The sequence below is a fragment of the Monopterus albus genome, unplaced genomic scaffold (assembly GCF_001952655.1).
Source record: "Monopterus albus unplaced genomic scaffold, M_albus_1.0 scaffold125.1, whole genome shotgun sequence".
Taxonomy (NCBI): domain Eukaryota; kingdom Metazoa; phylum Chordata; class Actinopteri; order Synbranchiformes; family Synbranchidae; genus Monopterus; species Monopterus albus.
In genome coordinates this window covers 720771-744760 of record NW_018128005.1, presented here as the reverse complement: position 1 = coordinate 744760, position 23990 = coordinate 720771, and the positions used below count along the sequence as shown (strand labels likewise).

Genomic DNA, 23990 nt, shown 5'->3' with positions numbered 1-23990 from the left:
AAAGACCGCCGTGTCTTAAACATCACATTCACAATGAGACGCTGTGTTTGACGTGAGCCTGTTTTTTTTCTACAATATGAATTTACACCTACATTAATCAAAGCCTTAATACTCTCTCTTACGGGTTGCAATGGCGCGTGAAGTGTATTTATATAATTATTGGGGTACATATATTGTACATTTGTATATGAAAATTTACGAGATTGTAAATATGTATAATTCACAATTTGATAGAAGATTTTATTTTGAGAATAAAACAACATTGAATTTTTCCTCGTCTGTCCTGGTCATTCAAAACTTTGGTCTGGCATTTTATACTGAAAAGGATTTTTAAACTTGATGCTGTTGTGTTGTGTTGCATGCTTTAAAACACAAACTGAATAGCGTGAGCTGATGTGGAGTCTGGTGTGTCAGAGCGCACAACCTGGTAAAATCTTATCTTTAATAACTGCAAGGAAGTGACAGAAAGCCTGTGTTTATACCAACATAATATTGTAGCTTGTTCTTGGCCACATGCTGTGAGAGAACAGCCCTGGTGGTCTTTTCTATCTAATGCCCCCCGCGAGTTGGTCTTAATATAACTCTTGACTTCTGTTCTCTCTTAAACCTCTGACCCAGGCTAAATAGTTCAGGTTTACTTTATACCAAGTTTACACGCTTAGAACTTCACCTACTCGTTTTATATTTTGCTTTTGGATCAGGTGGATCAGTGCAGCAAAGCAGAAAAACGCCAACAGAGGCGAGAAAATGACTGAAACTGGGTTCTGCAACGATTTAAACATTTTAGAGAAAGACATTTGTTCTGTCAAATAAATTTTAAGTGGAGTTCCTGCTCCTACACGGTGGCTTATTTCCAATGGAGAGATGCCTGAGTCTTATAATGAAGACGCCAGTGAGAAGGGAGAGGCGTGGACCTGCAGCCTGACACCCCCCATAGACTTTAGACACTGTTATCACTAAATTGGAGGTCGGAGGAAATGTGAGAGGTTTACGCGTAATGGCTGCAGGCATGTAAAGGGGATTACTTTGCCTGCCTTCATACGTTTCAAAACTATGCACTAACTTCTAAGTATTCTACAAACTGAAGTAACATGTCAGATGAACATCACGAACCATGTCGTGCTCCAGAATAAATTCCTAACGGGCAAAGACAGAAGGATAAGGTGGTGTTATGCTGCCACCTTGTGGTCAAATAGTGTCATACCATCTCTAGTAAATCATAAAATGAGAATTCAATAACTAGATACACATCTACAAAGTTTGTTAAGTGCAGCGCTGAGTCTGATATATTCAATTCAAACCAGCCAAAGTTAGTGAAATGACACCTGCCCCTGATGCAAGTTTAGGTCCTGAACCTTTCAAATTCTTAATTTGATATTAAACATTCACTAAAGCTTTGGTAAAATTTCATTAGAAGATATCTTTTAGCACCCTGCCTCTGCTCATTCAGACACACAGAGCTACACATGAGATCTTCAAATCCAAGACCCTGGGTTTTTATGGCTGCACTGATTCATCAAACTGCATAAATATGTTCCTGAAATTACACCTGAAATATATGGTGTGTTTGAACAAAGGATCACTGCTGAGGGTTAGAACAATGTTGTAATGTTGTAGAACATGGATTTCTAATGGTAGAGCCACCTGTTGGATAACTCAAGACTGAAGAAGTTAAAGCCTTGTAAAGGGAACTACCTTTATCATCCTGCCCTCAGCATTCAGACAATAAAACAAGTTCACATTTCTGACTTGGACTCAAACTTACCTATTAAGACAAGTAATAGTGAAAAAAATAAATTAGTTGCTTCCCACAGAGGCCTAACTGTGATAACTTCAACATATGTCATTTTTGTCTACACCAGTAATTACATTCATCAAGTTAAGCGACAGCCGGTCCCATTTGCTCATTCCAATGAAAACAAATTGTTCTGCCACTGCTTGACACAAGACAAGTTAGCTTCCTTTTTCAGTGGTATGTGTGCTGTGGTAGGGGGTTGGGCGTGTTGCCTCAAGCCCAGAAGAAGAAAAGTCAACAAAGGAAACAGGTTGAGAGGTCGTACCTGATCCATCTCCTTCTAACATAAACCAGGCACTGACTTGCCGGTTCAGGAAGAGCCCATCACGGAGCGGTGGAATTGGTGAAATCCACTGAACCCAGCTCCGCCTCACTGGCTCCAATTAGGACGTTTCTGAATGCAGTCTTTGTCTAATAATCAGATCCGCTGTCTGACTCTGATTGTTTTGGCATAAATCATGTTAAGATGTCTAAATGGCCTACATGGGCCAGTAAAGGTCACACTGCAATGGGAGTCTATAATTTATAATGTATACAAAGCTGGGTGGGAAGCATTTTGCTTTCAGTCACAGCTATTGTCACATCATTGGCTAATTTACAATGCAAACATTTGTAGGCCTGACTGACAGGCCTTGTAACGGACAGATGACCCCACTGCCTTCTGTCTAAGAGCATGCTGGGATTAAAAACAACCTGACTCTTAATGCCATGGATAAAGAAAATGAATGAATCACTGATGTATTCAAATTCTAAGAAAACTAATAAAACTTTGCTATTTCCCCCCAAATGTAAAGTGAGGCCTGAGGGTGGGGCCCCTCCAGTATATTAATCAATCCCAGTGAATGATCAGGTTGTTTTCTATATTGAAAAGAATCCGTCCTCTGTACATCTCAAACCCAACTTGTCCGACTCTGGTTGAAACTTTTGGATTCAACTTTCAACGGTCTAATCTGAACTTGTGTCAGTCACCTTGTACATTGTTACAGGTAAAACCATAGCATATCATCATACTGCCTATAAGAATAAGAAGTAAGAGAACACTAAGTTAACATGCTTAACAGTTAGCAAGTTTAGCTTTCTCCTTCAAACTACAAGACCTTAATGTGACCTGTTGGTGGTGCCTAATGAGACGCTGGGAGAGCACTAGGTTTACTTTGTCTTAAAATTAAAAAAAAAGAACTAATAAATCTCACATGCTTGTGTGTAAAGTCATGCAGGGTGAGGGGTGTAGAGGTGAGAGGTCACAGGTCATGTTTGTCTTTTCAGGTGTTCTCTGCAGGGGCAGACAAAGCAGCACAAGAAATATCTTCTCTCAGTCCAAAGTCCTTCTTCTCTAAAGTCTGATAAAATAACCAAGAATTAGCAAAATTATCTCTGACTGAGGTCTCTTTTTTTTTAACCAGAAACTCTGTGGATGATGGATTTATGGAGTTTGAAAGAAGCAGGTGTTTGCTGTGCAGGGCAAGTTCAAAAAGCATTGCACTCTAGGAAGTGCAGGATTTTGTAGCTTCACTCATACTAGAGACTAAAAAATATATATCTCTGCATCCTCCGCTTTAATTCTGATTGTTCTATTTTAATGTGTCTCCAAAGTCCCCCGGCTTCATGAAACTGTCATCATAAACCGCTGAAGTACCCATTTGAATAGCAGCGGCAGAGCTTATGAGATTTAATCTGCTCTGTGAGGGATGTTGGAAAATGAATTTATTTGGTGTTTTAAAATGGCACACAAAACCTTTAGCTTTCTCTGAGGTGGTGAGGCTGATTTCAAATGAAGCAGCCTTTCAACTTCATATAATTTCTGGGGTGGAGGGTTCTGTGTTTATGAGAGTATATTGAAGAGCAGCAGATGTTCTGTTAGTCAAACTCCTTAATGAAATAATCTGTGGACAAGAAGTCAAAGCAAAGACCAGACCCAGATGCCGTTCAGCCTTCCTTCACTCTGCCACCTTTTCTACCCTCTATCATTAACTTCAAAGGAAGACAGAATGGATGTTGTTTTCTGAGCCACAGCCGTCGGGGACAACACCACCCATCTATCTCAGCTACAACCTCAGAGGTGAACAAGATGCTGGGTAATCAATAGCTTTGATGCCTCTGACATCTCCTCTGATGTGTTGTTGTGGTCAATGTTGAATTTTCCCTCCTTCTTCGAAATCTGCTCCGTCTAACACCCAGGAGATCGGAGAGTGTTATTGCACCTGAGGTAGATGCATTAACTTCAGGTCAGGAGGCGATCGATGGGGAGCGAAGGCGCCGACTCCTAATCTTCTGCTCTGTATTGATGTCTGAACACAGCTGTTCAACACAGAGTGCACATAGCAGGCATTTTGTCTCAGCATGAGATATATCTACCAGTTAAAGAAAGACATTATTTGAAGAAAAGTCAGACACATGACAGAAGTGTTTCAGTGATAGTCAGCCATTTAAGGTGGAGAATTCAAAATCAATTTTACAAAACAGCGGATGATGAATGTGAGTCAGTCTTTTCAGAATAACCCAATCCATCCATTATCTGTACCTCTTATCCTGTCGAGGGTCACAGGACGCTGGAGCCAATCCCATCTGACACGGGGCGAGAGGAGGGTCCACCCTGGACAGGTCCCCAGTCTATCACAGGGCTGACACAGGCAACCAATCACACTTAGGAGTCACCAGACAACCTAACGTGCATGTCTTTGGACAAGCAGGAGGAAGCTGCTTCACAATAGCAGCCATGTGGAGGTTTGGAATTGTAGGGCTTTTAATGTGAAGGAGCAGCAACAGGAAATGTTTTCTTAGCATTAGCAGTTAATGAGAAGTGAAAAGCTTCACTTGAATGTCAAGTGCCGTGAAACCAAATACTTTCCTGATTCTGTCAAACATGTATAACATTTGTTAAAATTGTTAGACACATTTATTGAACAGGCGCATTTTCATTTATTAAAAACAAATAAACAAGTCCATAGATAATTTACAAGGAACCTGTCTCAGTTTTTGAGCTATTTATACACTGTACAAAGTTCATTTGCAAAATAATTTAGTGCTTTAGTTTTGAGACAAACTTAAATTTAATGCACAATGGAAATACAAAATAATACAGTTACATACATCAGTAGGTTCAATACTATCACTTGGCTCAGCAGAGAGAACCAGTGCACTGAAGGGATTTAAATGTTTCCCGTTTTGGTTTGGTTAACATACCAAACAGAATATACGTATCTAAAACGTAAAGGCTAATAACAAAGACTTTGTACCAAATTAAACCGCACCCTAAGTGACAGTATTGATCCTGACCAGCACAATGTGTCTGATCGACAGGACACAACGGCTGTTTGTGATTGTGGTTATCCTACCTGTGACAGCCTGTTTACAGAGTTTAACCTCCACATTTGTAGTTTTCTTTGGTCCAGATGACTGAAAAGTGTCCTGTGAGGACTGGATAAATATCCAACCCTAAGACTGAGGACATATCTCTGTTTGAAGGTTTATCCCAACAAAGTTTAGTTCCTGGGGTTTGAAAGGACTTTAAGAACATAAAGCTGTAAAAAGCCCCTCATTCAGAGAGAACTGTTTGTAGGCATATATTTATTCAATCCAGGTTTTAATAACGAAGCCTTGGCCTAATTTTTTTTACTGTGACGCCACAATGAAACGGTCAGCCAGGAAATAAAAACTCAAGGCCAGCAGCCTGGAGATTTTCCAAAATGTACTGTAATGCAATGTATTGTTATCTGGTATTACAAGCAGTGTCATGTGGCCTCCTCATGCACTCTACCGACCAGCAGCCGCTGCAGACTGTGCTTGTCAGACCTGCATATCCGCTGCTGGCTGTGGTTATTCTGTTGGTTTATGGTTGAATGTTTTGTGTTACATAAAGCTGAAAGGTGCACATCAAACCTGCTTGGTGTGAAAAAGCACATGTACTCATAAATATTGATATTTAATTTAGCCCGTAATTTATTTCTATTTTTCCAGGTTGTAAGATGTTTGTCGCTGACCATCAAAGGTTTCACTGTAAAAAATACTTTCTACTGATAAAACTATACCTATGAATGCAAAACCCCAGAACTTTATCTCCAACAACCTATAGAAACATCCACTCCATACAGGAGATACAACTAGGAATGTGGAATTTGGGTGAATTGACCCTTTAAAATCACCCAACCCTGAACTGGTGGCCTTCTGTAAGGCCACATATCAACTAGATGTCAGCAGAAGTGCACATACTCGACTCAAAGCTTCTGTGGGGCAGGAAAATTCAGCTTAGCTTCAGGAAAACTCATTTATTGATTCTGATAAAACCATGTTAAGAAAAAAACCTAAATCTGATGCAACAGTGAATCAGATCTTCAGGAAAACACTTCTCATGTTATACAGTGTGATTGATTGTGCATGTCCCCAAAATAGGACTATACTAAACGCATATAATAATGGTGGGAATGTTGTCACAATTTGGTTTTTAATTCCGCTCCCTTACACCTGTAATGTGTGTTTCTTCCTTCAGTATGACTCATATGAGGCGCATCATAATTAATCAGGAGATTAAACAGACTACCTGAATATCGAGAGGTATACTAGAAATACTGTAACCCTTGAATGTAAAGATTTCCAGAAGAGAAAACTTGCTAACAATTTTATTATTCTAAGGCCTGTCAGAGAAAATAAATAACCAGTAGAAATTCCAGTGTGAAATTCTGTTTTTTAAATTCTGCAGTTAAGGATCAGGCTGCTACAACCGATTAAAAAGTTCAAATGATACAGTGCAGTAATAATCATCATCATCATATGCTTCACTGTGACGTCCGTGGCCATCTGAAAGGCAGGTTGTGTCAGATCACCAGAGCAGACACCCTGAAACCAGATCAGTCAGGACAAAACCAGAAACACTAAACATAAAGTGTTTCCTTGAAGACAGGTTCACACTGCCACCTGAAGTTTCAAGGCTGTCTCCTCCTCCACAGATGAAATAACAAACAGAAACTTCTTCTTTCGTGAACATAAGAATCGAGGCACTGTGGAGGCATCAGCTTACATCGGAAACCTCTCGGGAGTTCACCTCGCTGTGCCGCTGGGCATCCAAACTGCAGCTCTTCAATTCAGCACAAAGTGGTGTGTTTGCACTGGGCTGTGTTTGTAGAGGTTTTTTTATTCAGCTGGGTCATGTCCGTAGCCTGATGCCAGTGGTCAGTGTACAGCAGTTTATTACTGGTTAGGGGAGAATCGCAGGAACCCATCTGATTCCACAGAGATTGTCCACGCTGGCTGAGCGACGCCTCGCAGCTCTCCTTATGTCTTTGTACTTGTCATCACATAGCCTGGAAATAGCCTGGAGAGGGGACATATTTTAATATTTTTCCCTGACAAACTGCACTCACATTAAAAAATGGACAGCTGAATGGAAGTGTCTGACCTCTAGTTTTTGGGCTTTGTCCCTGCTGAGCGGCTCCAGGGGGAAGCTGAGGTTGTTGGACTCTGAGAGTGACCGCAGGTCAAAGTAATACTTGGCATAGACACTGGACGGGACGTTGATGTTGAACTGTAGCAGCTCCAGGAACTGGCGCTCCAACTCATTCCTGTACAGAAGATTCATAAAATGTCTGCATTACCACAGTGTCCTAATTGTCCCAGTCCCCATCCTGGTTATGTCTCTGCCCTGTGTTTTCCTGTCTGGCCTCGGCTACTTTTCTGAACCGTCGTTTCCTCTTGCAGCCTCTAGATGTCCCTGGACTCCTTCCTTTGCCCTCTGCTCTCAGTCACCTGACTCTCACACACACCACACCTGTTTACAGTTTTCTAATCTACTCCTAGTTCCCAGTCAGCTTTCCAGCCAGCTCCCTCCTTGAGCTAGCACCGGATCTCCTAAAAATACATTTAAAAGGGTCAAAACTTTAGTAAAAATATCTAATATTCCAGCAGCTTCACCACCCCCCACCCGCCTGCAACTCACATATCGTCCACTGTGATGTCCTTGAGGATCTGGCAGTAGTCGACGTTCCAAACAGCCTGGTCATCCCAGACCTTGGAGGCCAACAGAATAGCACCCAGAACAATCCTCTTCCAGTTCCCCGGACAGATGACAATCTCTGCATAGGTCAGGAGCCTCTCTAGGTAGACCTGCACAGAAACAAGATAAAGAAGGTAGGGTAGGACACAATGATTCAAATAGACAAAACCCCCCAAAACAATAGCTACAAGTCTGAAAGTCATTGTGACATAACTTCTCAAACAGATGGATGATCTAATCTGTCTAATTAATGTATTTTTATACTCCACTCCATGATGCCAAGATGTTTATATTCACTGTCTCCGGGCTGACATCCCACATTCATCACACAGGTGATGTGGCATTTCACATCAACAATTTACACAATGCCCACACTGTTCTCAACACTTCGAGGTGAAATTTCAGCTGAAGCCTGAAAGCAGAGTGTGTGTTTGTGAGGTCGCAGTTTAACACCCTACCTTCAAGGAAAAGCATTACTCTGGCATTACCTGAGGAGGTTAGACATCTTACCAGTGTGACAATTGCACACTCAGCAGTGAGCTGAGCAGCACTGAACAACGTCCTGACGAACCGGTAGATCTGCTTTTGCTCTGGGTCGCGTTTGTCATAGTCCAGAGGGACTTGAGATTTCTGGAAGGAGGGGGGGCAGATAGGCGGAAGGAAAATGTTTAGAGATCAGGAAGGAGGGGAGGAAACAGGCGAGGGAGAATGTAAATGAGGAACGGTGAATTTGGGAAAAGTTGGAAACAGAGAAGGGATAAAAGAAGACACATGAAACAAAGTAGGGAATGAAACAATGGTAGGTGAGGAGAGACAGAGGGTGTAACAGAGGGAAGGAAACAAAAAAAAAAGGGTAAGAGGAAAGAAATGAAGATTAACATAGGAACGAGAAACTCTGGTTTCAACATGTAAATTCACAGTTTAACAGTCTACAAAAAACTAATGGGATGTAACACTTAGTGCTAATAAATACAAACACACATACAAAACATTTGCAAAACAGACCAAATTGTGAAAAAGAACATAAATGGAATCAGAACTCTTACAGAGAGAGGGTGAAGCTTCTCATCAAATATATCTAACAGCATTCCTCCATCTCTGTCCCTAGAATGAGACAAAGCTGTTGATGGTTGATTTTACTTTATCATTAAAATCTCTACACTTATTGCTTCCAGAGATTAAGCAGAGTCACTGCGGTAGCAAAAATGAAAAGTGTAAAATCCACTAGAGCTCACAGATACAGGGGAAACATACACATGATATGATGTGAAAATATATTTTTATTGAAGAAAGGTCATTTATGGCTACATGGTGGCTAAAAATTCTGAGTCAGTGTCTCACTCAATCCAATTTTTAATATAATAAACTCTGATTCACTGGCCCTTTGGCCCAAACCTATGATCCCTCTGTGCATAAATTAAAAGACACACTCTCACAAAACAACATGCAGAATACACAGTAGTGTACTGGTGTCTGACATTCTGGGATTTCCAGAAGATCCCTCGGTGTCAGGCGCCCAGATATTCACTTTATGTACTGAAAATGAGAATGAGAGTCCTCACCTGTTTTTTATATGGTAGTAAATCGCCAGTGCTACACTGTAAATCAAAAAGTAATCACTGGTTAGATGAATAACATCTTAATAATGAGTCTGTAGAAAATAACTCATTCATCTTCCTTCATGGCAGATTTCTTTACCATTTGATGGTGTATTTGAGGTTGGGCTGGCTGACTGTGTTGTCATCGAGGAAGATGGTAGAGCAGGAGCTGTACTTCCGCCTCAGCGTTCTATGCTACACGCACACAGTGACTGTTATTGGAGTGTTTTTGTCTGACCCACAGAGAATTAGATTCAGCGACATTAGAAGGTGACGGCTTAGTTTAGCAGCTGCTGCATTTGTACACAGCATTCAGGCCATTCAAAACAACACAAAGGTGAACTCATTTGACAGTAATCAATAAATCACAGGCAGATTTTAGGTTCAAGGGCCAAGTCAGAGAAGATGTAATAAGATGAAGAAATAATGTCTTAGACTCGTGGAGAGAGACTGAAACAATAGCTCACTCACATTATTGATGAAGAGGCTCTTTCGTTTTTCTCGCACTGTGAAAAGAAAGAGGCATGTCAGTGAATTTCATTTCCTCTGCACTGACAGCAGCAACAAGATAAATATAAAACCTAGCAGTTTTCAACCAGGAACACACGTCGTTATCATGAAAAGCAAGACATGCTTTACAATGTTAACTGCAACTCAAAAAGTTTTTGCTATAACTGCAGAGAAGCGGCAGCTAATGAAAGAGCTGGAGGGCAGAGGTGACCACCAGTAGACATGATCCACCACTAGAGGGAGCCAAGGTGTCACCCAGGACTCCACTCGGTGTTCTTGTAAGGCACCTCTGAAAAGAGAGGAACCAAAAACCTTATCCTGTTTCAGTCGCTGGTTGCTGACAACAGCAAAATGTGTTTGAAGATATGCTGTACTTCAGTAGTTATCAATCACATATGCTACTAAAAACTTTGGAAACTAATTCATTAAGGAATCTGGGTGGTGTTATAAAATCTTTGTTATTATCTACAAAATACAACAAAAAGACAAATAAAACAACATATAAACTTTATTTATTCATATTTGGTTTCCTTTTTTTTCCAAGAAATGCAACTCAAAGTGGTTTACATTATGAGAGGTCATGCAGTGGCTCAAAGGCATACATCGGGCTCTGACAACGCAGAAAATATTTGCTGGTAGGATTCATTTACTGCTGGTTTGGTCTCTTCAGGGGATTTGTAACATCAGCATTATCCTCCGAAGCTGGGAGGAAGACCATCACCAACATGTGGCTTTTCCCCAAGACAAGACCAAATGAGAAGCAATGATACTCACAAAAGCAAAAACAAATACTCATTCACTTATCAGTCACATGTCACACATTATTTGATTCCTTATTTGTTTGTTTAGAGCGGGCCCAATATTTATCACACAAACAAATCCTTTGGACAGATGTGCAAAAGTCAAACTGTTTGAATACACTGGTGTGATATAACGTCTAAAATCCAATGTGTAATATGATAAAGACCAGATTTAACAGGAAAAGACATTTATTGCTGTAGAAGCTTTGCAGCATCGCCAGCATTGTTTTGCTGTTTGTTCCGCAGGCCTCTAAGAATAACACCGGTCTCATGCTGCGATGTTAATATTTCCTGTGTCACAGCCTGCCCGACTGAGCGCTGAGATCAGACCTCCTATTTACATTCTTTTTACAATGGAAAAATACTTTTATCTTTATTTCCACTGGGGAATTTTGTGTAATACGTGGTGAGTGTAGCATATAAAACTGGCAAATGTCTCTTACTCAGACAATGTATAAAAAAACCCCTGAAATATCAATCACATCCTGAAACAAAGCCTCTCACCGTCAGTCTGTGATTTGCTGAGGAATAAAGTGCTGGCTCGTGGATGGTCTGATGGATTGTACTCCATGTTCAGCTCTGTCAAAACACAAAGAGTATGTGTTACTTTGTGAAATGCAGTGGTGTAAGAGGCACTCAGATCCCTTACTTGAGTAAAAGTAGGAACAGAGTAGTGTAAAAATACTCTGTTACAAGTCAAAGTTCTGCATTAAGTAAATGTACACAAGTATCAGCATCAAAACATAAAGCACTAAAGAAAAATGTCACATTTAACGTCAATGTATACCATATTATTGGAAATTGTATTGTGTACATTACATTTCATGCTGCAGCTGGTAAAGGTGGAGCTAATTTTAACTGCCTTATATATTTATAATTTGAATTACTGCTGGATAGCTTCTGAATTTTCCAGATATCAATAAAGTCTTATGATTATACAGCATTTTGTTTGTATTAATATGGTTCTGAAACACAGCTAGTAACTAAAGTTATAGAATAAATGTCGTGGAGCAAAAGGAACAATATTTGTCTCTAAAAGTTGCCTGTGATGGCGACGTGTATGCACGCAGCGGCCTGGGGCCCCTCGGTTCCAAACAAAATTTCATTGTACGTGTCACAATGTTACAATGACAATAAAATAAAGCTTCTTCTTCTTCTTTCTTCTAAAATGTAGTGAACTCAAAGTATGCAGTGGCACAAAATGAACATATTCCAGTACAGATACCTAAAAAAAAACCATGTAAACTTGCCACAACTTGGTTTTTGACATTAGTGGGAATGCTGTGAGAAGTTAAAGGCCAGTTTAGCCAAGTATACTGAAGCCTTGTATACACAGTACTTTTGGTGGGAAAGCGGTATAAGACACATCACGGCTGTTGACAACTTGAATGTCCCTTCAGGGCAGTAAATCTGTGGCTGCCCGACATTACACCAAGTGACCGCATTCTAGACCCTCGACTGCACATTTCCTAACCTTCAAGAGTTCAAAACTGACTCTCTGGTTCAGAAGTTATTTAGAATCTGTCATAAAGAGAGAAGACAAGAGGTCTTCCTCAGGTCACAATGTGACGACAGAATGAGAATTCTTGACATTTTGAACGAGTTCATATAAAAAACTGACCTTTGCTCAGTAAAACAAAAATGACTGAGGGTCACACGCTCTCTGTGTAAATACATATTTTTGTTGTCTTCAGTCTCATGGTTTTACTGCACAGTGGTTCCCTGTGTTTCTCTGTGTGGCTTTGAGCTGTTTTCTGTTCCTCAGCACTCAAACACACATCTAGTCAAGATCCCGCTGCCAACCACAGCTCATCCAGACTCATGGCCTGAAGGCATGAATCTGTATGAGACTCTTATAAAACACTCTCATAATGTGCCTTCATTATACATGCCAAAATGCTTAGTTGCTTTGTTTTCTGGTAGATGTCAACCGCTTTATTGATGAGACAGACAACCGCGGTTAATGTGAACTGAAAAGGCTCCTTCAACGAAAGGCCATAAAATAAAACATGCTCCCAAGTAAAAACACTGACTTAAATGACAGATGAGTCTTAGTGAACTTTGTAGAGCTCTACATCAACTTGCAAAGCAGCTGCTTTTGGTGAAATCAGCATTAAAAAAAATGCCTGGCACGCAGTCTGCACTGCCAAAACATTCAGACTCCTACAACACGACTGTAAGAGATGAAAAGCTTCTGACCACAAGATGAGGGGTCGCGTTCCTCTTTCTGAAAGAGGAACGCGACCCCTCATCTGTGTCTCTGACTGCTGTAGTATCACTGCTGTTTGCTAACCGAAGTGTGCGAACCAGACAAATGTAGGTGGCTTCTTTTTCTACCCAGCGCACCGCCCTGCAGGCTCTGCTGGGTTGACTCTTCCCAGCATTCAAAGCAACATGTTTTATGACTCTTAGGGACTGTGTTTTCAAAACGGCTTGCTTTCAATCTAACAAACTAATCAACTAAACTTTTAGTGAGTCTTCTAACTTCCTGCACAGTCTGGCTTGTACAGATTTTGCGCAACAGCAGAAACGTGTTTCATGGATAAAATTATTCTTCCCATCATTCCTTGCTACTGTGGTCATGTGACACAATGCTGTTAACACACTGCAAAGAGTGTTTCTCCTTTTCTCTACTGCACAAACTGCTGTATAAACAATAACCTCCTTCCTCTTGGGAGGAAGCCATCTGTGTAGATAACCCATTTGTTTCTAATGCCGTGCTCAAACAAACACACACTTTCCCATTACTCTGGAATCATTTCTGTCAGGTGTCATTGATGTGTCCAATATGTGACACGTGTCAGACGAGTCTGCCAGTCACACGCAGCTGACTTGGCTTTTCACTTCACTCATGCAGCTTAGGTTGACTGGCGACTCTGAATTGCCCCCTAGGAGTGAGTGTGAGTGTGTGTGGTTGTTTCTCCACGTGTCAACCCTGTGAGAGACTGGTGACCTGTCCAGGGTGGACCCCGCCTCTCGCTCAATGTCAGCTGTGGCTTGCTCCAGCCCCCTGTGACCCTCCTCAGGATAAACGGTATAGATAATGGATGGATGCTCAATTCTCTTATCAGAGCTGCCAGTGTCATATCAATATACAAATCCATGATGTATGGAAAGGATGTCCCTTAACAGCCTTAACAGAAAAGCTGCTCTAAACGACCTGCCTTTTTTCACATGGTCCAAGTGTTTTTGATTAACTTGGCTGATTCAAGCATTTCTGAATCAATCAGACTGAACCTGACCAGAATCCTCAGAGCCTGCAGCAGTTTGTGTTGAGTGCTGACACATGATATTCACCACCACAAGTAAACGTTAAAGACGACTCGCGTTCGGCATCTGCACAGTGAAACAGGAGAAGCTCAGCTAACCTATCTGCTGTACTGCTCCTGCATAATGAATTAACGACAGGTTCACCCCAATCTATAACTGCCTTGTAGTGCTTACAGCAATGTAGTTACTTGGTTTGTTCTAAATATTCCTGTGAAACAGTTTTAATTTGTCACATGTACCAAAACAAAGCCAGCCTGAGAAGTCCCCCCAAACCATTTATTTACTGTAGATGCATGTTTTGCCCAAGCACACTATGGTAGGAGAGATATACAGGACTGTTGATGGACAAGTGTTCAATTCTGCAGCACCCTATGTGCTTTGGAGTCTGTGTTTGCTTCCTTTAAGCATCTTGCTGTATCAGAGTGTCAGAGTCAGCAGCAGCTATATTCTTAAATGTGGCCGTCTCAGCAACACTGCGCTGCTGTTAGGTAGCGCAATCTGACTGAGTGTGAGGATAAATCAGTCTTTTCACTTGTCTGACATAGGTCTGACAAGCAATTGTCCTTCGGGGTTTTGTTAATATCCCAGCTTATGAAGTAGACACTTAAACTGTATAGAATGCTAATGGGTGCACTAGTTTCTTCTATAGCCCAGAGGGTCCGATGGAACTGAGCCCTACAAGCCCCAAAGAAATGTCTCATTTCACCCAGACAAGACTAAATCTGTCAATTCAAAATGCTTTAAATGTCACCACTGAATCTGCCTTTTTAAGCTTATTGTTTTGCACATTTGAGTCTCACATCTCATCAACTCCCCCTGTATAGAAAGGAAAGCAAGCTCAGATGAGCAGAAGCTACGTGTTGGCACCAAAATAGCAGAGTTAGAGAGAACAGCTATTGTAGCTGGTGAAGAAACTGGTCTGTGTAACAGCTAATGAGCCAGATTTTCTTCTCAGGAAACTCTAACAAAGTTACAAGGGCAGTGATCTTATCTCGCACTCATTAGGTGGACAGAAACACAAAGTGCTCTGTGTGCTGGATGTTAGCAAGCACATTAGCCATGTTACTGCCAGTCTTGCTTGTTTCCTCTACTTGTGTTGCACCTTTATTGTAGAACGTTAACCCAGTTGTCTTGCTTGACTAACATTCTAGGTAAGGTCATTATCATAGTCACAAATTAATCCATGAATCATTGCTGCAGCTGTCTTTTTAAATGAAAAATGTAGCTGAGGTTCTTAATCTTTACCTACTGGGCCTCGGGAGCAGCTCAGCCTTTGAAAACAGTTTGACGTACATCTATGATTTGCATCCAAAGGAATGTTATCCTGGTGTTATTGTTGAAGTCTGGGCTGGGATGAAACCTGACCCGCTCCCGTGCAGTCACTGAACATGCTCACTGTTCAGTCATGCATGTTCATCTCTGCTGGGTTCATCTTAGAGGAGAACTTGGATTATTTTGTGTGTATTTAAAAAGGGCCTGAACCATATTTAAATCACAGTATGGGTGATTTTCACCGTGTCACAATTGCAGTACAATTATGAACAACAACTGGACGTTGGGTTAGGTGTTAGGGTTAGGTGTCACCAGCTGTTACTATAGGCCTACAGGCAGCTTAAACACTGAAAGGTGAAATCAGAATTTATTTTGCTCAGTAAGCAAAAGAAGTCAGTTTAAAACACAAGGCTGAGCTGCTGGTGTTCAACATCTGTTCCATCTTCTTCATCATGTCACTCATCCAACAAAAGGGATACTCTACTAACCTGCCTTATACTGTTCAACACACACACACACGTCAGATGAAGTATGCTGAGCTGTGTTGGTGCTGGTTTTGGTTTTGATTGGTTGTTTAATCAGTAGGAACACTCTCATGGAAGAGCTTACTAATGTACCGCCTGGACAGCTCGAAGCCAATGTGCTGCTTTGAAGAGATAATTAGTGAGATGAGATGAGGTGGTTGTAGCGTGGACTGTGGAGTGGATTCGTCTCATTACTAGTCAGTATATTAAACACACCAACACAGGAAATGAAAGGAACATGTTTATTTTCTGTTCTCCAGCTGGTTTCTAAATTTCCAGCTCTAACATTTAATAGAGTTGTTTCATTCTTACACGTTGAGCGGAGCAAGTGGTCCATCCCTGTTCAGACACACGACTGCCGCTGCTGAACAACATCTTAGTTTATCCGACAGTGGACCAAACTTTCAAATTTATATCACAGCTGAGAAACCACACTGTTCGAAACAACGGTGTGATAGGACTTTTTTTTAGTTAAGACCAAACACCTCAGGAGAAAACATGTTTGTCCTCTGCCTGTAACACACAGTTGTGTAACCTCTTATGCTCTTGAATAAAAAGAAGTTGTTTGTTGTTCCAGCTCTGAGCAGCTGATTAAAAAAAAAAAAAAAAAAAAACCAGAAGTAAGGTACTGTGGAGCTTGAATGAGATAGTGACTGAACTGTGTAAACATGTGTATGTTTGTATGTGCATTTCAAGAAGCGGGCTGTTTTCACCTGTCGTGACAATGACAGGTGAAAACAGCCGCACCCTCTTCTCTCCTCTGACCAGTTGAACATTTGAACTTTCTCTGTGTTACTTGTTCTGTCAGGTCCTTCCATGACTGACTTCATTCGAGGTTCATGCCTCAGCTCATCACCTGACCCGGACACATGTTACGGCTTCACCACATTCATCGTCATGCAGAATTCCCCTGCAGTCGTTGCAACACTAACCTCTGCTCTTCCTCACCTGCCTACCAGTTTCATTTAGGGTGCTTCTTTCCCTGATCCTAATCACCTGTTTACACACCTGCGTCCTATCTGCACGTGTATATATACACACCCTCAAGCAACATTTACTCTTTTGCCACAAATGCTGCCTTTAGTTGTTGCTGTCTTGTTACTGCCTTGCTTGTACAGTCTGCTTTTCAGGCCTTTTCCTGAGTGTGAAAGCAGTGTATTTCAGGAACCGTTGGACTACAGCGATTTATAGGCTTAGAGCAGCAAGTTACCAAAAAAAGCAGCGAACAAGCAACCGACAGAGGTAGTGAGATAACAGCAAAGTGAGAACACAGAGGTGAATGAGTTATCGGTTGCACATTCCCACAGTTTGCTCCACAGCACAGCCGCTATTAACCTCTCGTGCAGAGATAAACTCTGTGACTGCAGATATCACACCATACCTTCACATGCGCACTGAAACAACTGATGTAGGCAACACACAGCAGCTCAAGTTAAAAAGAAAATTCCACCATTTGGAAATCATGCACAACAATGTTGAAACAAATGCCACGGAATTTTAAAAGAGCTGTAAGTAACACCAGTCTGTATCTAACCAAACTACCACTCAGAAAGCCTAGAACTGCCACATTACACAATATATCTAATGCAATGAGTAGTTTTGGAGCAAAACAAGTCAACTTCCAGCCAGCAGCATCGGCTTTCACTCTAAAATGACATGTCAGAGATTCACCCAGTCTCAATCCAATCCCAAACTATCAATACAAGGTTCATCACACCACCCAGATTCTGCTCCACAACCTCGGAAAAGCCCATTTTCTTTCACCAAAGTACCTAAATATAAGAGTATCAGATGACACATGGTGTCTCACAGACGCAACAGTCATCCTGACAGAAAAACACAGTGGGCTTTGTCAACGAGAGGCAGATCGTATGACGGCTTTGTTTCTCCGTCTCTCCATCCACCTCCAGGGTGGGTAGTCACTGACGTCGGCGTCTCTGCATACATGGTGTACTGTATGCCGACTTGTCAACATTCAACTTGACATTTCAGAGTTTCAAACAGTTTTATCTCAGCGTTGCCCTCTGTGTTCACCTCTAGCAAAACATTGTGGAAATGTGCAACAAACCTGAAGCAGTTTGTCACCAATATTATTATGTAAGACAGTTGTGACACGTTGGTTTTGATACAACTAGCGGGCTTACTGATGCACTTAGTAATTCTATCTGTGACTAAATAAATTCAAGACAAAACACAAGTGCTATAACAGTCCATGGTATAACACATTTTTCATTTTACAAAACAAAAATATTAGTTCTAAACAAATTCCAGCTTTATTCGGTTAAATTAAATTAGGTCCACCCAGGTTTTCTCAGCTACAGCCGTACTCCTGCTGTGACCAGCGGTTTATCCTGGCTAATATTAACTAATGTTATCAAATATTATCAAACCTCTGACAATCATTGCTGATGGTTCTGAGTAGGCTCCCTGGCTTCAGGATTCTTTCTTGTTTTTGTATTGTTACACTTCGCTGTCGCACGTCAGCTGTGGCTGCTGTTCAGCCAAACATTGATCTCAGATCTTTAAATAAACTGACTGCAAATGTAAACCAGGATCTTTTCTGACTCTTTGAATCTCCTCTGAATGTATTTATTAACATGCTGCCCCCAAGTATTTGTTTCACAGACATTACTCTAATATTTAGAGAGCTTGAGACCAAAGCTGTGGGCATGTAAAACAGATGTAGCTCTATATGATCTTCTCCAAGGTACTTAACTCCCAGTATAGCTCCAAGGGATGACTCAGACAAAATCTGTCTCTCCAGAATAACTGCACCTCTCAGAGCAAATTTTAGAGCCATACAAAACATTTCCCAAACTAGGCTCTTTGCTGAAACTCTAGCCAGAGGGTCAGTGAGATGATGGTGTTATGTAGTAATGTGATTATCTGTTCTTAAAAACAGAGGGTGCTCGGAGGTCATTTTAGGACCCCAAGACTAAAATCCTCCAAGTGACATAACAGCCCATAGTGACACAGACACGGCCGTGTGCCGTTGAGGGGTGACGGAGGCTTCTGTCATGTTACACTGATATTTTAATCAAACTGAATGTCCAAGGATCATATTACAATTGCCTTGGGAAAAACAATTCCCAGTGCTAACCCAACACACAAACACGGCATCATTTACTTGGAGGGGTTATTAGGGTTTTATCTCATATCTATGGCAGTTGTTCTTAAAACATTAATTCAAATATCAAACTTTTGGAATGCACCTTTTTTAAAGACATTCCCAGGCAAGGAAAACTGAATTTCAAATTCTATAATCTCTTCAGGTTTCCCATGACTCCTTGGACTCTGTAATCCTTTTTATATGTGACAGCTTGTCTAAACAGTTTGTTCCCCCGAGCCGTCACTCTGATTAACACGTAACCCACGGCAGTATGACTGGACAACAACCCTCAGTGCAATACTGGTAAATATACACTGTACAGATTATACAGATCCGTACAGGTCTCTATTTTTAAGTACTCTATTTTTATCCTGTTTCCTAAAGAACACTCCTTTGTCTGTTTGCGTTGTTTATTGCTTTGTTTATCCTGTTTATTTTCTTATACTGCACAGCCTTATACTGGTATATTGTTTACTTGCCCCCTGCTATTGCCTTACATAGGGATATGTACATACACATTGCGAGCCACTGTACCAGAGTCAAATTCTTCGTGTCCAACACACCTGGCCAATGAAGCTGATTCTGATTCTAAACAAGAGATTATAATTCCCCATAAGCAGCTTGAAAGATCAAACCCGGTGCAGCTCTACGAGTACTGTGCATCCTCACACAGCCTTTTCCCACTTACTCATTTTCTCCTGGTTTTTCACATCCCAGCATACAACCTGACTTCTTACTAACATATCATTTATAGTCTTCACGTCTTTTTTCAGAGCACAGTCATTATTACAATAAGCAAAATATGACAAAAACTGTAAAATACTAAGTTACTTCCCAGGGTTTGTCCCTAGCTGGGGACAAACTTTGCTGTCACTAAATGGACTGAATGATCTAATTGTGCTTAAACTCAAGTGTTATCAACTTTTTAATGCACAGAACCAGCCCATTCAGTCAGAAGCACATGATGTCTTTGAAAGCAGCGCATCATAAATTGTGGCAATTCTTGGCAATCACATGTCCCCGGGTTTCTCCCATCTGCTCTGACACAGACTCACAGCTGCTCTTTTTTATTTTTATTTTTTCGATGGTGCAGATTATAATGCAGTCCACCAATCTCCATCACACTGTCTGAGAACTCGTAACAGAGCCAACACATCAGACACAGTCTGGTTTAAGTCACCACACCACTGACATTGGCAGCCCCTCAGCTGTGGTGGTCAGCTGACTCTCAATCACATCTTTGAATCTTCATGCCACTTTCTCAGCTGTCAAGCAATATATGCACCCTATTAAAGTAATGAACCGAAACATTTTTACAAAAGAAAAAAAAAGACATTTCCACATCCATTATCAATACCACTTATCCTGAGGAGGGTCACAGGGGGAGCTGGAAGCAATCCCAGCTGATACTGGGCGAGAGGTGGGGTCCACCCTGGACAGGTCGCTAACCTGTCACAGGGTTGACACTTAGAGACAGACAACCACAACCACCCACATGCGCTCCTGCGGGCATGCCTTTGGACTGTGGGAGGAAGCCAGAGCACCCGGAGAGAACCCACATGTAAAGTGCCTCACAGCAAGATGGTTCGACAACACTAACCACTGCTCCACCACGACACCACCCTTGCCAGGGATATTGGAGCCATTACAGTATGACCACCCACTGGTGGTGCTGTAACTCGCTGACTAGCAAACCTTAAACATGGGCATTAATACTCTGTAGAGCCAGGAGCAGCCATATTTGATGCTACTGATGATGTCTAGTGTTATTAACAGCATAAACCCCCAAGACCCCAAGAAGGTTTAAACTAAAATGAGTGGATTTATTGAGCCAGTTACAAAATATATGTCCACTAATTGTTAGCCTGATAAATTTCCTAAGCAAAAATGTTATTGCCAAGTATTTCCAAAAGTAAAAGGAATCTGACTCCAGCCCAGGCAGATTCTCTGGTGGCGTATTATGCACGCCCGTGAAAGAGTCTGTACAAGATCTGATAAAACCGTGTCGTTTTGTGAGAAATTTCATACATGTGTAATGTTTGGCTGTTGGCTGAACATAGGCAACCTATTTAGTAGACTCTTTCCAGTGTGAATGGGTCAGTTGTAATGCATATTAGCATGTGTCAATAGAGGTGGCTGTGCTCCATAGTTACAGTATCTTTCATGCACAGGCCAAAAACAAAGGAGCCTGTCCTTATGAACAAGACGTTGTCTGCGGCTCCATATTGTTCTATGCACATGGCTTATCCACGTGTCCTGTTATACACCACTGCCATTCACTCAATATTACTAAGCTGAGTAGTATCCATTTTAGGTACAGATGTTACATAGATCACAGAAGAGGTCAGGACGGAGCCTCCAGGATTAAAATGATGGTACCAACTTATTTTAAGGCTATAGTGCCCCTATTAGGAAATATATTTTCTGCCCCTTCAGTAGGTTATATAGTGTCACCAGGTAGTCATATAATGTCTGTATTTCTTTCTGTGTATCTGGTATTCATTAATGACTTTTTTGCTTTTTAATTGCTTTTATTCAATCATTTGTCCTCTGGATTTTAGAAAGGTCAGCACTCATTTCATGTTTTAGAGACTTCAATCCAATCCTCAACTTTGGTTTGTATTTTATTCTATTATTAGTTATGTTGTATGGCATTGAGAAACCGTACAGCATCACCAGAGGTAGTGTACAATGCTTGTCTCTCATGGTGTCCCTACAATATTTTGACTAGCAGCAGCCTCCCTCTGTGGCTCAGTTAAGTTATAGTGATTGTGTTTTTATGAGAGTTTGGTTGGCTTTTTTATCTCCTATAGTTAAACTATGAGAAGCCCTATATTATTACAGTATAGTGTGTTATTATATAACTATATCATGCTAAGCAGTCAAGGCTTTCTGACTCTGCACACCATCCCAAAATAAATGCCAGGCTTATCATCTAACGTCCTCACTGGGACTGCCTTTTCACCATCTTCACATGTCATGGTGACCGGATAAATACTGGTGTTGTTCTTTTTACCGTCGACGTTTTCCCTGTCGCTGATGTGCTGCAGGTTGCACCCCGTCTCCTCCCTGCTCAGCTCTGAGTCCTGCTGGTACGACTCCAGCCTGGAGTGGGCATTTCTGCGGAGCTTGGGGCTGGAAGATACGCAGCAAGAGGTCGTGCTCCCCATCTTTATCCCCCTTTATCGCGCTGAAACAGGAGCTTGAAACGATGGGTCGCCAACCCCACCGAGCCGGGCGCTATGGGCTAGATCACCAGAGCGCACAAGGTGCATCCGTAGCAGCGCCCATGGATCCTGTCAATCCTCGGTGTCCACGGAGAGGATGGAGGCGGTCTCAGAGGGTGGATATGTCACATCTACCGGTAACAGCCGATGTATGTCACCGCTGTCCCAGGCATCGCAGAACGAGTCACATCCTGCTCCAGGCACAGATGAGCGGCGACGGGCGCACAGCTGTGCGTGTTGGTCTGTGCTGTGGCTGGATGTCAGAGCAATAGACCGACAGGGAGGCCTCTCGAGAAAAGGTTCCGGTTCAAGTGGGTGGTTACAAATAAGAGAGTAGAGAGAGGTAGAGGAGGGGTATCAAAGCTGGTCTGTTGATTTATTGTTGATATGCATTGATTTATTTCATTTTATTATGTTGAGAACAAGCTATTCTCCTATGTCTGTCTGTTAGCCTGTCATTGCGTGGGTTAATGATTCTGCAACATAGTTTTTCTATATAGGCACCAGTACAATAGGCCTACATTTGGATGGAAAATAATTAAACTTGTAACTTATTTGACGATTGTGACAGGACTGCGAGGATAAACGCACAAGAAACATTATTCCAGCACGAGTTTGTTTCTATCCCTATGAATTATTTTATAAATCCAGAATGAGGTTCAGGTTGGTTTGTATCCTTAATTAATTTAGCATTAGAAAAACCGTCAGCATGAAAACTGTAGAATAAATTTAATTGGTCCAATCTTCAGGGGGTGGAGTCAAAAGAAACCGCAAATTGTCTTGAGACTATAACCAAAACCAAAGAAAAGGAAGTAACTTATTTTTCACTTATAACTTACACAGCTGTGGATTTCAGCTGCACAGCCTGCTCACATGTACTACCTGACCAAAAAAAACTAGAAACACAAAGTTATTTTAGGACACACATGAATTCCAACAGAAACAGACGTTGGAATTTAAACCTATTCAGATATTTTTGTTTCATTCTTCTTTCTCACCTGCTCTTGTTTGGAAGCATTTGACTCAGTTACAGTGGGGACATCTGCTGACCAACCCAGTGAAATGTATTTATATGGATTTATCAAACCCAAGATGGAAAAGAGTCACAAGATTACTCACCACGATCAGCACTGACATTTTGTCCAGTAAATTTTTTTTTGAAGTTTTATTTTTTCATCTCTTTCTATTTAATCATTGTAAAGCACTCTGGTTGTTTTAAAGCACTATATAAATAAAGGTTGATTGACTGATTGACCTAAACTGTGTGTATATACAGTATATTTCCATATTTATAAGTACTTTTATTTTATTTTGCTAATGCACAGTCCTTTTTCTTGTTTGCACATTCTTTTTCTTTCTTTTTTGTTCTCTCAGCCTTGTCTTGTTTACTTGTCTTCTCGTTGCTCTACAGAAGAACATCGTACATGCACACGTACACGTTGAGCTTGTTGTTGCAGTGGTGTGTGTTGGACAGCAGAGGTCCCTGTGGTCCGCCACAGTGAAGCACTGTTTATGTTGTCAAGGTAATACTGCTTGTAGGCAGCCAGTCTCCAGGTGGAAATTTCCACTCCAGCCACACTGGCACAAAGGCCATGAAGATGTTTGAAAAGCAGCTAAATGAAATATTAAATACGATGCACTGCTGCAACTTGTTGGTTCTGGTTTGTTTCTAGCATAAGAGAGCACACTTCTGACCTGGTACTTGATACTTAGCATGCATTTGAAATGTTTGTTGATCTGCTCCAGTAAAGCAAATGTCAAGTTCACCAATCACAGATATTTAATAAAACCTTTTCAATTTAGCAGTGAATTTATACAACATTTCAAAGGAACCAGAATGTTGAGGATATAAGGCTTGGTGTTGGGGGAGCGGGCGAGGTTTTCTGCTCATCAACAGCA

At 41.3% G+C, this 23990-nt stretch overlaps 1 protein-coding gene across 1 annotated transcript; it reads right to left on the bottom strand.

The window, feature by feature from the left end:
* Positions 1 to 6080: 6080 nt before the first annotated feature.
* Positions 6081 to 23134, bottom strand: LOC109967094 (cyclin-Y-like). The gene is made up of 10 exons (XM_020612449.1): positions 21881 to 23134; positions 11194 to 11268; positions 9851 to 9885; positions 9480 to 9574; positions 9344 to 9379; positions 8828 to 8885; positions 8292 to 8411; positions 7725 to 7891; positions 7188 to 7350; positions 6081 to 7103 (listed from the first exon to the last, which is right to left on the bottom strand). Exons 1-10 carry the CDS (start codon positions 22032 to 22034, stop codon positions 6987 to 6989), a joined length of 1020 nt encoding a protein of 339 aa, XP_020468105.1. The 5' UTR covers positions 22035 to 23134; the 3' UTR covers positions 6081 to 6986.
* Positions 23135 to 23990: the final 856 nt, after the last annotated feature.